An 18,513-nucleotide genomic window follows, 5' to 3' on the forward strand; every position below is an offset into this window, starting at 1 on the left:
AATGCATGTTTGTGTGCTCTGTATCTCTGTAACACCTTTCCTTTCCTCTTCCTTCCTACAGAAATTGCTCTAGCTCTCACTTATGTCAGGGTTCAAATCTCTCCCTGCCCTCTGCTCAAAGCCTGCACATCAAGTCCGAACCTGTTTCTCCTCCTAGAGATCGCACCAGCAGCACACCGGGGGGCTACGGCGGCGGTGGGGTATTACCCCCCCAGAACCCCTCATCCCGCCAGGACTCGGGGCGCTCCCCGGTCGATAGCCTGAGCAGTTGTAGCAGCTCCCACGAAGGCAGCGACCGCGACGAGCACAGGAACGAGTTCCACTCCCCTCTGGGACTGGCCCGGCCCGCCATGGACGAGCGCGAGAGCCCCTCCATCAAGCGGGTGCGCCTGTCCGAGGGGTGGGCCACATGATAGCGCAAATTAACCCCCCACCCCCCTTCCGCCCCCCGCCCCTGAACAACAGTTCAAATCATCTGACAGCCCCCCTCTCAAAAAGTCTACAACTATTTTTGTTTGTTTTTATTTTTGCTGCGTGCGTGCGTGTGCTACACATTATGACATCACATAAACCGGTGGGCTCTTGTCGATGTCATTTGAAGGGGGGGGCGGGGCGTGTTTTTATTCTATTTTCAGTTGGGGGGGGGGACTATGCATAAATTGCTTTGCGTGTGGATAAAAACCAATCACCAATGCATATATATCTTCACAACCCGTGTACATATATGCATACCGCCAACAACAATAGTCAGGTACTCTGTTTCATGCAAGTTGCAATTCACCGCGGAGAATCATCAGTTGACGAGAAAAGACACACCAAAAAAAAAAAATAAGAGCATTAACACGAGTGCATGAGGACAACACCTTAGCACTTGATGAACACGCGCGTGTGTACAGTTTCATCGCTATGTACCGTCTCCCTTGCAAAAAAACAAAAAACAACAAAAAAACAAGTGTGTGTTAACATTAGATGATGTCATGTTGCAGGTTCAACGTATTTATGTAAATAGAGGTCGAAAGGCGGGGGGGGGGTGAAGAAGTTGCCGGACATTTCAAGATTTATTTACTCGCTAAAGGAAAAGCTAATATGCAACATTTGAAGGACTGTACAGGTCATTGGACCCCAACGTGTTTGGAACTTTTGGTTGTATAAAAAAAAAAAAAGTGGGGTGATCCAAGAGTTTGCGTAATCAACAAGCCTCTGGATCTAGTATTAACTATCAGTATTATGAAAAGAAAAAAAAAAAAGAAAAGAAAAAACAATTGTACGATACACTTGCTTATATTTTCATATGAAAGGAATACAATGCAAAGCATTTTTGTGGCTTTTTGTAGTTTCTATAAGCCAGAATGTGTTTTTGATAGCTTTGCTAATAAGAGAAGGATAGCGCACCCCGCCCTGTTGGGGAACGAGGAGGGGGACGAACGGGCTTTGGAGCCCGAAGCCATGAAACCGACTGAGATCCAATGCTTTGCTGAACTGTTTTATCTTTGTAGAGGTTTGTTATTAAACGTGTATTTCTAATTATATATAATAATGGTAATATTAAGAATCTTTAAAAAAAATTAAAAAAAAATCTGTGAAATTAACATGCTTGTGTATAGCTTTCTAATATATAAATATATATAATATTTTTTTTTTTTGGTTGGTTTCTTAGTGGAGTTTCTATGTGCAGTTGCACATGTTGTTTGGTTTGTTTTAATTGAGCCCTGAGCAGAGCTGGTGTATTTCCTGCAACTTTTTGGGCTCCAGCACAAGCAGTCAGTGCAGAAGCAAAGAAATCACACTGACGTCCAATGACGTCCAATGACGTCCAATGACGTCCAATGACGTCCAACGACGTCCAATGACGTCCAACGATGTCCGACCCGACGTGCATTTGATGTCTCACATGTTTCATCCTTAAGCTTAATTAACTTATTGAACATGACCTTGTTTTCCCTTACACGAGCTCAGCTAGTCATGTCAAGCAGCTCAAGCAGTACAATTTTAAGTAATAACATTTTGCAAATGGATGCTGAGGAATAACCTCATATCATATCATCCGCAGGCCTAATTTGATTCCGTAATCTCCTCGAGTTGAATTATTTTTTTAAATAAAACATCATTTGCTACACTTTCGACGGCGACGTAAGTCAAACGTGATCACCGGTCGCTCGTTTCTGATCGATAGCCGTTTTGATTAGCCAAACTAGCCACTTATCTCTGCCTCGGAGTCATGTATCTGCTGTCATTTAAGTGTTATGATATTTCAATGTGCATATTTCATGCAGGTTCACTTATGTTGTTACTGTATAGTCTGTGCATTTTCAAACAGGGGCAGAGCCTCTTTAGCAGTGTTCTTCTCACTCTTTTTTTTTTTTTTTTTAATTCAGTACAAAAAGGCTGAGAGGGAAAAAGAAAATAAGATGTTTGAGGCGAGCGAGTGGAGAAACCAAAGCCAGTGGCATTTGTGTGTTGTAAACTTCTTATTTTCACATTCATTTATGTTTTTATTTTGCAAGCATTGAAACATGACAATAAAAAAAAATGTTCAAATGTACAATTTCTTTTCACACTTCAATTCCACCTCAAGTCCAGTTTGACTTTGTGTCAACAGCGTTCACCCCTCTTAAGCATTGATTTGTGTGCGCGTCAAGAAGTCACGTGACACCGTCATTAGCATCTATTTCTATTCAATCCCAGTTTGAGCTATTGCCAACATGTCCTGGTGATTAATTAAGAGTCGAAAATTAACCAAAGACATGAAGCGTATTTATATTTTTCTTTTGTTGTTGTTGCTGCATTTTATTTTTATTTTTTTTGTTATCACCTGTTGATCAGTTGTTGTGTCGTCGACGTTGAGATAAGAGATTAAAAGTAAATGCTGGTACCTCCCAAAAAAAAAAAAAAAGGGAGAGCATCCACCTGTACAGCCGTGTGTAATAGCATATCATCCCTCTTTGTTACTCCACATTGTGTGGTTTATTTAAATCTTGAAGAAGAAGAAGAAGAAAGAGAGATTGTGTTTCTGTTCGATGCTTAAATCGTCAGTCTGTAGTGAGAAATGTAGCTTGTGTCAACCCGGAGACGTTTTTGTGCAGAATATGAGCGGCTTTCGGCGGCATAAGCTGGCCTTTGTCGCCATTTGGAGACTCGCGGTGATGGTGTTCAATCCAAGTGAGCTGGAGGGGCTGGAATATAAATAAATAAAAAATAAAAGTCTCCTCGGCTGAGGGGGGAGTGGAATTGTTTGTACTTTGCAGAGATTTCAGTAAACTTACTGGCTTTCTTAGTTCTCCTCATTGTGACTTGGTGTGACTTCATTGTGTCGGACTTGTTTCTGCATGCATCCACACGTTCCAATGGCTCTTGTTTCCGTGCAGATTTAAAAGAGCCCATAAATGTGAAGGTGGTGCAAAAAAAAAAAAAAAAGACTTGCACGACATTCAAATGATGACAAAAAAAAAGCACATTAGGCCACTATTAGCGCTTCTTAATATTACAAGGAGGGTATTTCTTCCAGCCATTAAAATAAAGCTCATTTAAATTCAATGTTAAAAAGCAAACACAATAAACAGAGATAAGGAACTTACAATTTACTTATTTATTATCACATGAGTATTTGGAAAATACAATGCACTTCATCTATTTACATTAACAATAGGCGGGATTGTGATTATTATTTTTTTTAACCGTATAATTTAGTAAGCTTTCAGTGGTCCTAAAGCCGCTTCTCTTCCAATTATTTAAAGTCAGATAAACAGTAAATGTAATTTAGAATTATATGCCGTTTGGATGGGTTTTTTTAAACAGATTTCGTTTCAAGCATAGTCATTCCGTAATAACTTTAGTTAGATTCGTTCAATCATTAACATTTAGAAAACCTTGCGGAAGATGCTTCTATACAAATAATAATGTCCTAAATGTAAATTTTATTTTTATAAGCCCAGTAACATTTCAGTGTAAACTCGCAAGCATTCATTTTTTAAAGCATTTTAATAGTATTTTTAAGACGACCAAACCTGGAATTTTAAATGTTATTTGAGCAATAAAAATGTAAACAGTGAGAACAACACACGTGCAATTTAATTGAACGAATAGGCCTAAATCCTGCTGTGTAAACTTTGAAAACACGTTGAAATTCATAAATAGCAAATATCTCATGGTAAAAAGACTAATAGAGCTGTATTAATACTTACGTTTATTTTTCCGAGTTCGTAATTAACAGGATGTCGGCCTAAATTTAAATTGGGGCAAATTTGTACTCCATAACCATTTTTTTTTAAACCACACATTCTAACCGTTTATCATTCATTTTTCTCTCTACTGTATACACCGGGCACGTCAAATTGAAATGCACATTTTTATTTGGCAAACAGAAATAACGCAGTAATTAAAATAAACATAACGTAAAAGTAAAAATTTAATCGACGAGGTCAAATTAAGTCACGTTTCAAATTCGAAAGCAGCAAAAAAATAGATATATATAATATAACCGTGCCGAATATATTTGAATGCATAAGATTTTTATCTATAACGTACAGTATTTTCTAACCAAGTATAGGCTATATGAGTTTTGTTTTCATGAAACCGTGCGTTTAGTGATTTACACTTGTGAAAGCCGCTCTTTCCAGTCCAGTTGTAGCCATCCTCCATTCCGCCACTAGATGTCAGCATTGAGTCGTGGAGTAGAGCTCGACTCTTGGTCGTCTTCGTCTTGGGGTGAGTATGACAATGAACATTATTTGTTAGTAGGCTATATATTGTGCTTTTTTTTTTTTTTTTAGGCTTTGTCACAAACCGCATTCGAATTTCGAGACGATTAAGTACAGTTGAAAAATCATGAAATATTAGTTAGCGCTATTGTGAATTACTCCCAACAACAATGGCAGTACAGAAAATGGGACGATGCTAAGGCTTATAATTACCTTTAACAACAGAGAGGACAATGCATGCTTATGCTAATCAAAGCGCTTTGACAAGTGCAAGAATACAATTAAAAGGTCTCTTAACATGGTTTTTTTTCTGTCTTTTTTTTTAATGGAGCGTTTGTAATCATAAAGCCATAAGTTACATTTCCGATGCCATGAATGAGCCTCGTTAAAGCTGTGCACGTAAAAACAAAACAAAACAAAGAAGGTAGCTATACTTTGTAAAATACACACAAATACACAAACATTTCACACAAAAACTCAATCTTATCGATATGCTGTACTGCTAATTCCAGAATTCATAAGAGGCTTAACAAAAGGTAAGTGAACGCATCACGTCATTTTCCCTTTAAAATCATAGGTTTGCCCCCCCCCCCCCTTTCCCCCTCTAAAAGGGTGACGTGACCTTAACATTTCACATTCTGGAGACAAATAAACAATTGGGGGGGGGGGGGGGGGGGGGAATACATTTTACAATTATATAAATAATGAGGAAAAACAAATCAAAAGCTACTGCCCATGTTATTTAAAGGTGTATAAGGTTGTGTGTTCGATTTGACAGGTGCAAGGCATCAAATCTGTCGCGTAAACATCGTCAGCCTCTTAACGACTCTTTAGGGGCGCAGCGAGGTCGGTAACCACTCGTGGGAAGCCACGCGCGGCACGACGTGATAGTCGCCGCCATTAGAGCTCGAAAAGTTGGCGTACAAACTTCAAGAGGACCGCGAAGGTGTAACGAGTAAGGTAAGGTCACGTTGCTTCTTCCTATATGAATACAATGCGTTTCCATGGCGAGCATGTGCGGAAACGAGTTCGACGTTCGACTTCGTCGTGCCACGTGTCCATCATTTGAGCCACGACTTAAAACATGTTGGCTGCTGAAGCATTGAGTGCGTCATTTCTCAGTCGCCATTGTTGTGGCATCAAGCGCTCATCGTGACTATGTTCAAATCGCTCATTTGCATAATAAAAACAAAATATATATATCTTCAAATGTCACAATATCAGCCGTGTTGTCCTAAAAAAAAACTCCTTATCACACATTTAACATTTGAACAGTAATTGTATCGTTTAAAAAAAATAAAATGATAAGCTAAAATAGTCCCGTGTGTCAATTTGTCGATATAATACAGAAAAGCAACTAAATCACTGCATTAAATATGCATTCGTGTGAAAATAATAATACCGTCGGAGAACGTGGCAGCGTGCAGTCTTTCCATTGAAAAAATAAAAATAAAAATAAAAATAAAATAAAAAATGTTGGCGTTTTCACGCATTGCAGGAGCCGCTTCGTCTTCTTCTCTTCGTTGGTCCGAAGCAACTAAATAAGAAAATGCTGTAACATAAGGGGAGGAAAAATAAAAGAGTCTATAAGAAGACCCCTAATCCGTCTGCGGCCGCGCAGGCACTTGCACACCGACTGGGTAGCACGAGCTGAATTTGCATATTCGGATGCGCTAATTGCCTTGGCGTATTTAAATATGGCTGCACGTCGACGTCACTGGACGTGCACGCGCAACCCAGTGCAGCCTGAATCAATTAGACAAGGGAGGGCTTCCGTTATCAAGAGCGTTATTAATGATGGCATTTGTTTGATTGAGTCAATCAATAAATTGCCTATGTATATCATTTATGTATTAGTAGCCTATTCGACCAAACTTATGATCAAAAAAAAAAAAAAAAAAATATATATATATATATATATATATATATATATATATATATATATATATATATATATATATATATATATAATTCTTAGTCCTATATTTCCACACTTTCCACATTTATAGGAGTTTTTTTTTTTTACAAAAGCAGTTGGGGGCACTTGTTTAGATTTCTGAGCACGTCCTCACACAGAAGGATGGACTAACCCCCCCCCCCCCCCCCCCCCCCAATCATCATCATCATCATCATCACCCCCACCCCTACCAACTGACTGAAAACTTTGCACGCACTTTTTCTATTTGGTGGCAGTATGGGAAAGTTGTCTCGCGCCCCCCACCCCACAACCTCCCCTTTCCATCCATCCCTCCCCCTCTCCCTCCCTTCCTTCCTCACCCCCCCCCCTCCCCCAGCTCCGTCTATCATGTGCTTGGGATATGATCACACTGTGCTCAGAGCGGCTGCAGCATGCATCAAATGCAGGTTATTCTACAAAGTGCACGATGTGCACCCCCCCCCCACCCCCACCTTATACACCATCTCTCTTTTTGTTATTTTGAACGGGATATTTGAGGGGATCGCGTATGTGACGACGAGACACGGCGGACCACTCACTTCGTGTGGACTCGCCTCAAAGTAAGTGCAACTTTTGAGTCTCGTTTTGTGAATAGAAAAGTAAAAGTTCCAGAATAAAAGTAGTGGAAACGTGTCAATAATATGACGCGCGTGCGTAGGTTTGGTTTGGAGTGAAAATGGAGTCAGCGGTTCGTAAAGGTCTTTTTGACCCACTTTGAGATAGATGCCGTTTTGTGTATTATTGCTGAAATGATCATTTTCTATTCATATTTAACAACACATACCGAATGATAACCTTGTAGTATAACACTTTTTTAATACACATGGCTGCGATGTGCAATAAAAAAAATAAAAAAAAGATGATAGGCTACGCGTAGATGTAAAGTCACACGCGCGTTGTGTTATTTCTTCATCCAATATCACAAAGAAACGAGTCATTCGCATATATAGCTGCGTATTCTATTTATGTTGTCATCATGCTCGAGTTGTGTTCAACTTTTCTTAAACAAGCGCTGTGGTGACGTGACCTCTGTTCGTGTGCGTGCGCGCGCGCTTGGAGGCCCGTTGCGAGGCCCTAATGAGGTGGCCTTCCTAATTTGGTCCATTTAATGTACAATCTCAAGGGGGCGATGCGGTCTGAAGTCAAAATTTATAATAAGAAGATTAACGAAACGCAAAATATGTGCGTGCACTTTTTGGCCATGAAGAATAGATGGTGCCACATGAGTGGATAAATGTATGAAATAGATTTTAAATACAAGCGACAATATCGGTCGTCAAACATGTCATATTTAATGAATACAAGCAGTGTGCGAGAGTCTCATTTGGCAGTTTTTTTTTTTTTTTTTTTTTTTTTTACACCTGCCGAGTTAGCTCCGCCCACCCCCGCTATCCTGGTGTGAGTGGGACCCCTTGCAAAGTGGATGACGTGATTGACGAACACGCCGAATAATTCTTTCATTGCTTTGTATATCGTGTTTAATGCTATCAAGATTGGAATTGAACAAAACTAAAAAAAATATATATATAAAAAAAAGCGGCATCACGCCCATGAGCAATAATAGCTATAGTCCACATTTTTTGCACTCACGTATTGTGAGATGTCCAGCCAACTTACACTTACGCGCACGGTGGGGACCCGACAAACACGCGGACAGGTTGGAGGAGGCGACGGTGCCAATTGTAGTCCACGATGCGGATGCGCTATTTAAAAAAAAAAAAAAAATGGGAGTCGAGAAGGATTTTTGACGCATGATACAGAAAGCGAGAGCACAAAAGCAGCCTATTGTCGCAATTCGCTCTCCTCGGATAGTCTTCTTTTTTTTTTTTTTTTCCCTTAAACGCGATACAGTCGCTCTCAGATGGAGGTAAAATAAAGACGGGGGGGGGGGGGGTGGGGGGAGAAAAAAAAACATTTCCTTGCGGAGAAAGACGACGCGCGCGGCGCTGCTCGCCGCACTAGGCGTTCGTTTTCCCTCCAGCGCGGACGTGTGCGCGGATTAGGAGGGAAGAAGATGATGATGAAAAAAGAGGTGGGGGGGGGGGGTGATTTTGCCCAATTTTTTTCCCTCCTTTTTTTCATGACATCACCGTATTTACATTCTCGTGGTCGCAGGCCTTTGACCTCGCCGGGGTTGGTCCATATTTGGGTCCAGCCTCCCCCGTCCAGCTTTTGGGGATGGCCCCCTTCACTTCCACACTGCTTGCAGAGCGAGGGGGAGCGTGCACGCCGCATGCACATATGGGACCCTCCGGCTGCGAGGCTATACGAGGCTGCCTCGCTCTCCTTCACGTTGGACAATATGACCCTCAAAAAAAGCAAGCTCCCGACTTCATAATCCGAAACATTCGCGTCCTTATTCCCTGCGCTGTTGTACGGGAAAGCCGCCGGATTTCCCCCCCCCACCACCCCCAACCCAACCCACTCCTCACACCTTCCCTGCGCGCTGGTTCTCCTCCGGCCTCACAGGAGATCTATGGCTGCTCCACAACGACTTAATAGAGGCGAGCGAGCCTTTTGTGGGATTGGGCCTGATTTGCATTGCAGATGAGGGCCCCTGTGCAAGGATGACTGCACTCTATAGCCGGCCTGCTTCAACTCACTCATATTGCCTCATGTCAAGTGAATGTAACATTAACATTGGGATTATATTTCTTTTCTTTTTTTTTATCGCTCTTTCCCATGGATGTTTTTTTTTTTTTTTTTGCATCCTGTGTAGTGGCAATGACAAAAAAAAAAAAAAAGAAGGAATATAAGGCAGAATGTGATTTTCAAAAAGGGATGTCTTTTTCATTGCTTTAATGTATTTGAATTCTAAAAAAGATGGAAAGTAGGAGACCGGGAGCGGAGGTGTGCATGTGGATTATTGCAGAAGATTAGGAAGTGGGTTGTTATCTTTGGTTATCTAGCTGTATGAGTGTTCTGCTCGTCATAAAGCTAGATAACCGAAAGTAAAAACCACTTCCAGACTCATCGAGGACATGCGCCATTTATTCCCCCCCGTAATATTTCCTGGACTTGACACAAGTAGAAACATTTATTTAATCAAATTGTCATTTGCTGATAACTTTGTGCTCTATATATAGTATACTGAACTTCCCCACCTATCAACTAATGTTCATTTTTTTGCTTGATTTTATTATACATGGGAGCATTTAGTGTGCACGTGTATTTCCAACATAGCCAAACGGCGCTGGCATCCCAAAGCAAGGGCCTAATAATTAGGATGTATGGGGGGGGGGGGCTGACTAAAAGTGGAGAGTTGGGGGCTCGGCGAGACGGGGGTCAGGGGGTGTGAGGAGGAGGGTGGCGGCAGAAGAGGGGGAGAGTGGCTGTGTTGGAGGGGGGGTGGGGGGGCAGCTTAATTGATTCCGTTAACCGCAGTGCAGGAGATGTGAACGGCTGGACGATCCCATTCCCACGCTCGGTGGGGGCAAGTGGCAATGCCATGACCAGGCCCAATATGACAGGGCTGGGAGGGGGGGGGGGGGAGGGGGGGAGGGGGGAGTTGTCATGAAAAGACGTCAAGTGCACCCGACTCATCTGCATCCCCAAAGAAAGAGGGCAACGTGGAGTAGACTAACGGTCTTTGAACGCCTCGCGCCTGTGCCAGTTGTATGCATAATGACATGGCCATTATCTTGGTCATAGTCTTAGTGATTTTTGAAAGGCTTGTGCTGCATATGGCCCCACTTGAACACACTGCACTTAGCACATCGGCATTTATCGACACTACGCGAGTCGAATGGGCTGACGTGTCTTTATGTGCGTGTGCATTGTTGCCAACTTTAGGGGCCAACTCATTTTAGGCACACGATAATAATGCTAAACACGTTATGTACAGTATACTTGCACATTCTAAGGAGAGTCATTACTAGAAATATAAAACAATCATTTGATTGGCACTCAACTACACAGCAAGTGTTTTTAACTCATTCACTGCCATTGACGGTTATAGACGTCAAAAATTAATTTGAACTATTTCTGTTAGTTTAAAATGTTTTTCCAATTTTGCTAACAAGAGTATGAAAACCTATATATATTTTTTATTGTTCATTTAGAACAGATATAAAATTTGTGATTAATCGTGAGTTAACTCATGAAGTCATGCAATTAATTCCCATTTTAATTGCCCGACGCTCCTAATTTTGAATTGTAATTAATCACATGACTTCAATTGTTAACTCATGATTAATCATACATTTTATATCTGTTCTAAATGTACAATAAAAATTAGTTTTTTGGTTTTCATACTCTTGTTAACAAAAGTGGAAAAAAATGTTAAACTAATAGAAATAGTTCAAATTAATTTTTGACTTCAAATAGCCGCCAATGGCAGTGAATGAGTGAGTATTTTGTCCCTGTTATGTATAGCAAGACAAGGAAACCAAACACCTGACAGGGGCGGTTCTGGTGTGGACACCTTTAATACAGATTTATTGGCAAATTGCTAAACATTAGATTATAACTAGTAGGGATGTTCAACATCACTTTGTGTAGACCGATACCAGTACGACAATTTAACTCTTGAGTAGTCACCACTAGTACTTTTGATATATAACCCCCCCTCCCCCCCAAAAAAAACAATGACAGATAATTTCCAATATATACCAATATAGCATTTCCCTTAAAACTGCATGAAATTAATAGCAATTTTTTTCTTCTTCAAATTTCTAGCTCCTAAATATAATCAAAATTGGCCACAAGAGGGCAGCCAATACTGGTACGGACCACTGTCGTGAGTGTGTACTAATTAATAGTGATGGGAAAATGAAGCTTCATGAAGCACGTACATTTTTTTTTTTTTTACTCCTCTAGATGGTGCTCTTGGTTTAAAGATACATTGATTACATTTCTACTGCATCTTTAAATCAAGAGTACCTTCTAAAGGAGTCAAAAAATATCACAGGTGCGTCATGAAGCTTCATTTGTCCATCACTACCAATTAGGGCTGGGTGTCGATACTAATTTCCTGAATTGATTCGATTTTGATACATAAGAGTTCAATTCAATTCTATTTTGCTTTTTTTTTTTCCATTCAAATTCAACCCAATATCCATTAATTAACATACATATTTATGAAACATCAATTCTTCTGAAATATCAAGAACATGATAAAAAAAAACTCCATTCCAAATGAAATGCTGCAGATTGCAGTAACTGCTCAATTGATTTAGTTATAATCACTCAGGTGTGACATAGACATTGACATCAGCAAGGATGAGATGAAAACGCTATTTTTTAATTCAATAACTGTAAATATATATTTAGAAAAATTCTGAATTATCTTTAGGTCTTTCGTAAATGCAAGAAAATACTTTGACATCGCTGTGAACAAATATTTAACCTTATAAAATCTAATTTTCTGATGACTTTACGAGAAATAATCATTCAAATAATCGATAAATGGTTTTATGAATCAATATCAGGCTATGAAAAGGAAAATTGACCTTGAAATAAGGTCAGGTATCGGCCCGATACCGAAACCTCATATCAGTACTCGCACATCCCTAACCCTAACACACTCTTTGCCAAAAGAGTCCAATTTATTTGATTCAATTGTCTCGTTTCCATCCACCATATTTTTCACCTTCAACTTTTTCTGATCAATTGGCTGAACCTGGACCTTCACTGACTTGCTTACGATCTCCAAAAAGCGAAAAGCAGGTCATTTGCCTGAAAGAACATTAGAGGAAATTGTTACCAGTAAAACAAGCGTTATGGTCACTGGTTAAGCCCGAGCAGAGCTTTATGAAAGGGACTAGTGTTTTAATTGTGTCTATGTGTGTGTGTGTTGGGGCAAGGGGGGTTGTTTGGGGGGTCACTCATGTCAGCCCGACCCCACAGCTAGCTAAAGCGCTTGGCGGCATTACCTAATGTATTTTTTCCTCACAATTCTGACCGTTTATCCTTTTAAAATTATTTGCACTTTATTATTTGGGGGGGAGGGTGCATGCTGTACGTGTATTTGATTTAAAGCCATTAAAGATTGTGAAGGATTCATCCTTGCAGCCAAGAAAAGTAATTGAATGGCGAGGTGTTTTGTTACCAGGAGGGAGCAGCATCTCGTCTCGCACACACTTGCTCTGTAGGCTTCCGTTAGCATTCATATATTAGCTTTGCGTTTGTGATTTTTCTCACTCTTTTTGTGCTTTTAAAATGTCATCATAACATGACTATGTTTCATTGTCGAAAGCATGCTTTATATTATCTACGCATTCATGCTCCGTTGCCGCATAGGCCCAGCATCATTTTTGCGTCTACTTTTCAATTGAACCAGGCGCGCTTGTGCTCATTAGTCGTCACATGACTTGAATGGTAACAAAACCACAGTGACCATGGAAGGTGTTTTTAAAATTCACCCACCAGGAAATCAGCATGTTTGACATTCAACGCCTTTATGTGCTCACTCGATTGCTCGGCATTGTGAAAGCGGCTTCTGCATAATGTGGAACAGCCTTGGTTGAGTTCTCTCACTAAGCGTATGAATAGCCTAGATTTAGCTGGTGGCTTATTATGGCAACCCCCTACAATGTTTTTTTTTTTTGTGTGTGTGTGTGTGTGTGTGTGTGTGTGTGTGTGTGCAAAGTTGACATATGAGGGGCAAGATGGTTGTTCAAAAAAAAAAGCTTTAAGAAATGTCATCTTCATTTTGAGCTAGCCATATAAAATGATCCCGTTTTGGCTAACGCTCTATACGTGGTCCTGTGCAGTTTGTGTCCACCGCTAGCTGACCCAGGCCTCTTCAGCTAGCGAGTCTTCATCCCGTTGATGAAAGGGAACAATAGCCGTGTCTCGTTCAACAACGTCTGTCTGTCTGGGCTTAAGCTTGGTCTCTCTCTCGCTGGCTTTCTATCTGTGTGTGTGTGTGTGTGTGTGTGTGTGTGTCTCCTGGACATGAACTTGAACTTGAGACAGGCAGCCAGACACCATCTGTGCACCAGGGCTAATGAATTCAGTGCATTCATGGCTGCAGAGCGAGCCTAGGCCACCACCAGCCATTGATGAGCAGATGACCCCTATAGTCCGAGTTAGCTCTTCATCACTAATATAATTCAACAATAGCAGCTGCTAGTAAGGGGACTTTGCTATTAGCCTGGAAGCCAGACTCATTCACCGCTAACTGTCGCGCATTTCCTGCGATGGGGAAAATCTGACGGACAATGGAAAGAACCAATCAGCGAAGACGTGGGGTGACATTAGGAAAGCTAGTAAGCTACTTGTCGGCACTTCATATGTATTTTTGACCACTGATTTAAATATATGACCGGATCGCGGCCGTGCAAGCTTTTGAAGCCACAGGGCGGCCATCTTACTTCTCCCATCTCGTGAGCAGATTACCGTATAAACTATACGTATTAGATTTATTCAGCTCGTAGGCTCTTACCCTGCCTTCACGTGCTTTGGGAAAGATGGACCTTACCACTTGGGAACTCCTAATTACGACCGAGTTCTGTTCATGTGCATTTGTTGTGGTAGCAAAAAAATACACATGGAAGCTGACGTATGTTTGCTCGTAAAACGGAACAATTACGGCAAATAACGAGTTGTAAAGGACAAGACAGGACATTGAATTGTGTACGCTTCGTAATTGTGTAGATTCTAAAACAACCTGCTAGCGGACGATAACGCCCTTATAAATGTTAATATTCCTTGCCATTCATGAATCCTTCGGCGCTCTCCGCCATGTTGAAAATTGAAATTTTCTCAACTCGGAAACTCGAGTATCAAAATTAATTCCCAGCAAGCAAAAAAAACAAAAACAAGTGGACGGTATGTGGTGCTTTGAAGGCCCCCTTTTTCTTTTATCGCTCAGTTCCTTAGACCCCAATATTAGATTTGGCAGAGGCATCTTTTGTTATAATTATTTAATTTAAAAAAATACACAAGTTTCTTCCCGTAAACATCATTAAGCAAATTATTTATACATTTATTTAAGGCAAGTTGTAAAATGTCTGAAGTACTCTTGTCTATGTTTAACAAATTGAAAACATCATAAATCATGCTGTTTGTACAAAGTATTGTCTGAAATGTTCTCCAATTCTGATACTGTAAATGTATAGGATTGTATGCCGAAAAAAAGTTTCTTGGGAGGAGCAATATGGCGGCCTCGCCGCTTCAAAAGTCTTGGCCTATCGGCTATCCAATAAAATATACAGATCAGTGATTTTGACCTAGTGCTGTTGCCGTAGTTGGCTACCTTCCATGCATGCACTCATTGCATTCTTGCTAATGAAATGCTCACGTAGCGCTTCTCCCAATTACAACGGTATGATATACATGGTGACATTCTCGCCACAGAGACGGACAAAAACGTGAAAACGCCGCAGAAAAATCACTATAGTCAAGTAAGGCGGCCTTAGCGAGTGACATTGTAAGATGGCCGCCGGTGGCTTCACTTCTCGGAGCGGTGAGTAAACAACATTGTTTGTCCATTTATATATATATAATTTGTGGTCTTGACACACGCCTTAAAAAAAATGTATTCGGTGCCGTCAACTGTTGGGGTTTTAATGACCGATGTGACGTATCGTTGTTCACGAAGATGATGTCACAGCAAAGAAACCAAATTTGATTGTTCGTTTTGAACTGTGCCGAATCGCGGGCTTTCCAAAACCACTTCTTTTCTTTTCTGTTTTTGCCTGTATGCTTGAGAAAAAAAGGCTAAGTGCATGTGTAGTGGTGGAACTTTGCATATGTCCGCATGTACTTCCCGCTCTTCTTTGTCATTTTACAAAGTCGTTGTCATGCATCCTCTCCCATCCCTCTCAAGCGCTATTAAAAGCACTGGCCTGTTCTTTTATTGGCAGCGCCATCTTTGAATTTACTGCCTTAATAATTGAAAGGCCTGCTTGTTTCCCTTTGGAAAAAAAAAAAGCTAGCAAGTGAATGAGGCATAAAGCTTAAACAAGCCGGGCGCAATGTGAATTCCTGCAGGCCCTCCTCATCCTCATCCTCATCCTCCTCTTCCTCTTCCTCCGGCTCAGGCGTCTGTCACAATCACAGACGCACATACGCATGCGCACACACAACGAGGCTTTTCCCTCTGGTTGGTGTCGCCACGGCAACGGTAGGTGAGATCACCGTGCGCATGGCAGCATCAGCCCCTGCCATTGCGGGCCAGGTTCCTGGTCTGTGTGTGTGCGCGCGTGTTGAATGCCACCACCTCTCCATTGTGTCAACGGGGAGACACAAGTCGTATTTACCTCTGTTATGCTCCACTTTCACAATAAGTTCAGTCTTTGACATCCTGAGCTTCATGTTCTATATAGTATGCAAGGCGACTCGCACAAAAGGCGTCTCATGGTTTCACTAGCAATCTTATTTTGACCTCTCACAACATCATAGGCGGCCGTCGTACTTTTGAATAATCTATTGAGGAATGCTGCAGTGTTCAGGCGCTTTTTAATGACATCATGCATGGCCACTTGAGCGTCTTGTTGCAAGCAGCGGGCATGCTGTGCTTCCGTCATGCTGGACCGTCCTCCCCTTTTGATGATTGCACGGCCGACGGATCTCTGGACTGCCAACAATCTATCTCTCACTTACTTGGATGACATTAGGGTGTGTTTTTTTTTGTAGTGGGAGATTTGCAGAATGATCTTGATCAACTTTCTTTTTGTACACTCTAAAAACAGTTGGGTCAAAAGTACCCCAATTATGGATGCAAAAATGAACCGATCCACTTTAAGGGTCAATTTGACTCAACTTTCTGGCTTGTTGTATACAAAATGACCCGATTTTTTGACCCAATTAAAGGATCTGACCAATATTTACGAGTTGTTTTACACCAAAAGACCAATTTCTTGACTCAAAGTTGGGTCAAAATTGACCCAAGTAGAGGATCGGTTCATTTTTGACCCAATTGTTTTTAGAGTGTAAAGTCATTCACAATGAGATGTCTTATTTAGTATTCAGGACTGAACGAAGCCTAGAACTTAACCTTCAGGTAATTGAATCGAGTAGTAGATCTCGGGTCACCAACCTTTTTGAAGTTGAGCGCTAGAAGTGTGCCAAAAAATCGTATTTAGTACGATTCAGAATCGATTTTAAATGTCCCAAAATCGATTTTATTTAAATGATTTTATACTGTCTTGCCTTTATCTGTGTGTGCCTTTATGTGGAGCGCTACTCATGTTGTACCCAGTTTGGCCACTGAGGGGCAATGTGTTTCCATGCGGTCTAATACACTGTTAAGTTGTAGCCACATTAGAGAGTAGAAGGAAAAAGTCACGATAAAGTTATTCCAATAAGTTTTTTTTTTTTTGCAATGTTGGAACCTTTCTTTTGAGTGATAAAAGTGCCGCGAGTAGCACGCTAATTAGCATTAGCGAGTCAGACTGGAGTAGATCATTACAATTCCTTGCACATCTATAGATTAAAGCAAAAATCATTGTCAATCAAATCGTTTTGAATCAAAAATCTTTCTGAATCGAAAATCGGCCCTGAATCGAATCGCAGGCCCAAAAATCGGAATTGAATTGAATCGTGAAACATTCAAAGATTCCCACCCCTATTGAGAGCTTCTTCTTGGGTACTGATTATTGCAAAGGGCTAACAGTTTGCTTCACACTTCTGAAGTGCCAAATTTGCCCAAATTACCTTTGATGATGGTGTTATTTGGGCCCGGATGACTTAATCGCGCAATATTAGCTATTTTCAAATGGTCAAAAAAATCAGGGGGAAAAATCTGCCACTTGAAAAACAAAATAGACATGAACACTTTGCAGCCTAAGACAAACAGCGATGTTCAAACAATGCTCTTACAAAAGAAAAAGTGAAACAAATGCTACAGCTACAAGACAAAGTACTGTAAAATAGTCTAATAGTCTGAATGTAGTTCATATCTTTATTGTTATAACTAACTATTAAAGGAAAAACTTTTTTATTTTTTTTATTTCATTCCTTATATAATTTAATTAAGCGATTGATTAATCGGTTATTAGAATTATATTCTGTTAAATATTGGAATCGGCACAGGCTAAAAAACTCCATATCAGTTGGCCCCAAGTTATTGTACATGCTCTTATTAGAAATGAATGATATTCATTTATGTGAAGACAATGGCCATGTTAATGATTTCTCATAATAATTGGGAATTCGATAAATAATTTATATTTATCAACATTTTATTTCTATAAATATCCCTCAGTGTCCATATTTTGAAATGGTCACTATTACAACATTCCTGGGAAATCACCATTGTCCCATCACTGGTGAGCTATTTTTAGAACAGGCCCATGGGCTACTCATGTGGCCCGCCGGCACAACCTTGGTGACCTCTGCAGGAGATGCGCTCGTCCTGATTGGCTGCAACAGTGGCATAAAAAATAGCTTAAGATGTTTTGACCTAATCGTTTGCATTCGCCATCATACTCCACTATATGAAGAAAAAACAGCTTCTATGAATGAAAAAGTAGCAAATAATATTTTCTGTATACAATTGGTAACATAAATCATTTAACTAAAATTGTTTTATTTATTTTTAACCTAAATCTAAATCTACACTTAACTCATTCACTGCCATTGACAGCTATAGACATCAAAAATTCATTTGATGTATTTTTATTAGTTAAACATTTTTTTTCCATTTTTGTTAAAAAGAGTATGAAAACCTAGATTTAGGTTTTTAATCGCCTGATGCCCGTAATTTTTAATAATCTTTTATTTTTATATATTTTTTTAAACATTGTAATGGTTTTATTATTATTTTTATTTTTTTAAGTATTAAAAATTAGGGGCGTTGGGTGATTACAATTTTTAAACGTAATTAATCGCATGACTTCACTAGTTAACTCATGATTAATCACAAATTTTATATCTGTTCTAATACAAAAAAAAAATCTAGGTTTACATACT

General features: G+C 40.2%; 1 protein-coding gene and 1 long non-coding RNA gene across 17 annotated transcripts in view; both read left to right on the forward strand.

Moving 5' to 3' along the window:
- mef2cb (myocyte enhancer factor 2cb) overlaps positions 1 to 3,284 on the forward strand; it is an 87,872-nt gene extending 84,588 nt beyond the window's left edge. For all 14 annotated transcript variants that reach the window (XM_086075145.1, XM_086075148.1, XM_086075150.1 and 11 more), the window contains one exon: positions 62 to 3,284. In XM_086075145.1, coding sequence (XP_085931271.1) covers positions 62 to 413 — 352 coding nt within the window. In that variant the 3' untranslated portion in view covers positions 414 to 3,284. The remainder of the gene's footprint in view (positions 1 to 61) is intronic.
- A 2,172-nt stretch (positions 3,285 to 5,456) lies between these two features.
- LOC147173502 (uncharacterized) overlaps positions 5,457 to 18,513 on the forward strand; it is a 46,901-nt gene continuing 33,844 nt past the window's right edge. Inside the window, exon 1 of one of the 3 annotated variants that reach the window (XR_015094777.1) lies at positions 5,457 to 5,657. This is a non-coding gene — a long non-coding RNA (uncharacterized LOC147173502). Of the gene's footprint in view, positions 5,658 to 7,041; positions 7,215 to 11,502; positions 15,065 to 18,513 lie in introns of those variants that run through there. The other 2 variants (XR_015094776.1, XR_015094775.1) reach the window with 2 other exon arrangements.

Source organism: Leptonotus elevatus, chromosome 5 (assembly GCF_054856555.1).
Source record: "Leptonotus elevatus isolate MCC_2025b chromosome 5, RoL_Lele_1.0, whole genome shotgun sequence".
In the NCBI taxonomy this organism is placed as follows: Eukaryota; Metazoa; Chordata; class Actinopteri; order Syngnathiformes; family Syngnathidae; genus Leptonotus; species Leptonotus elevatus.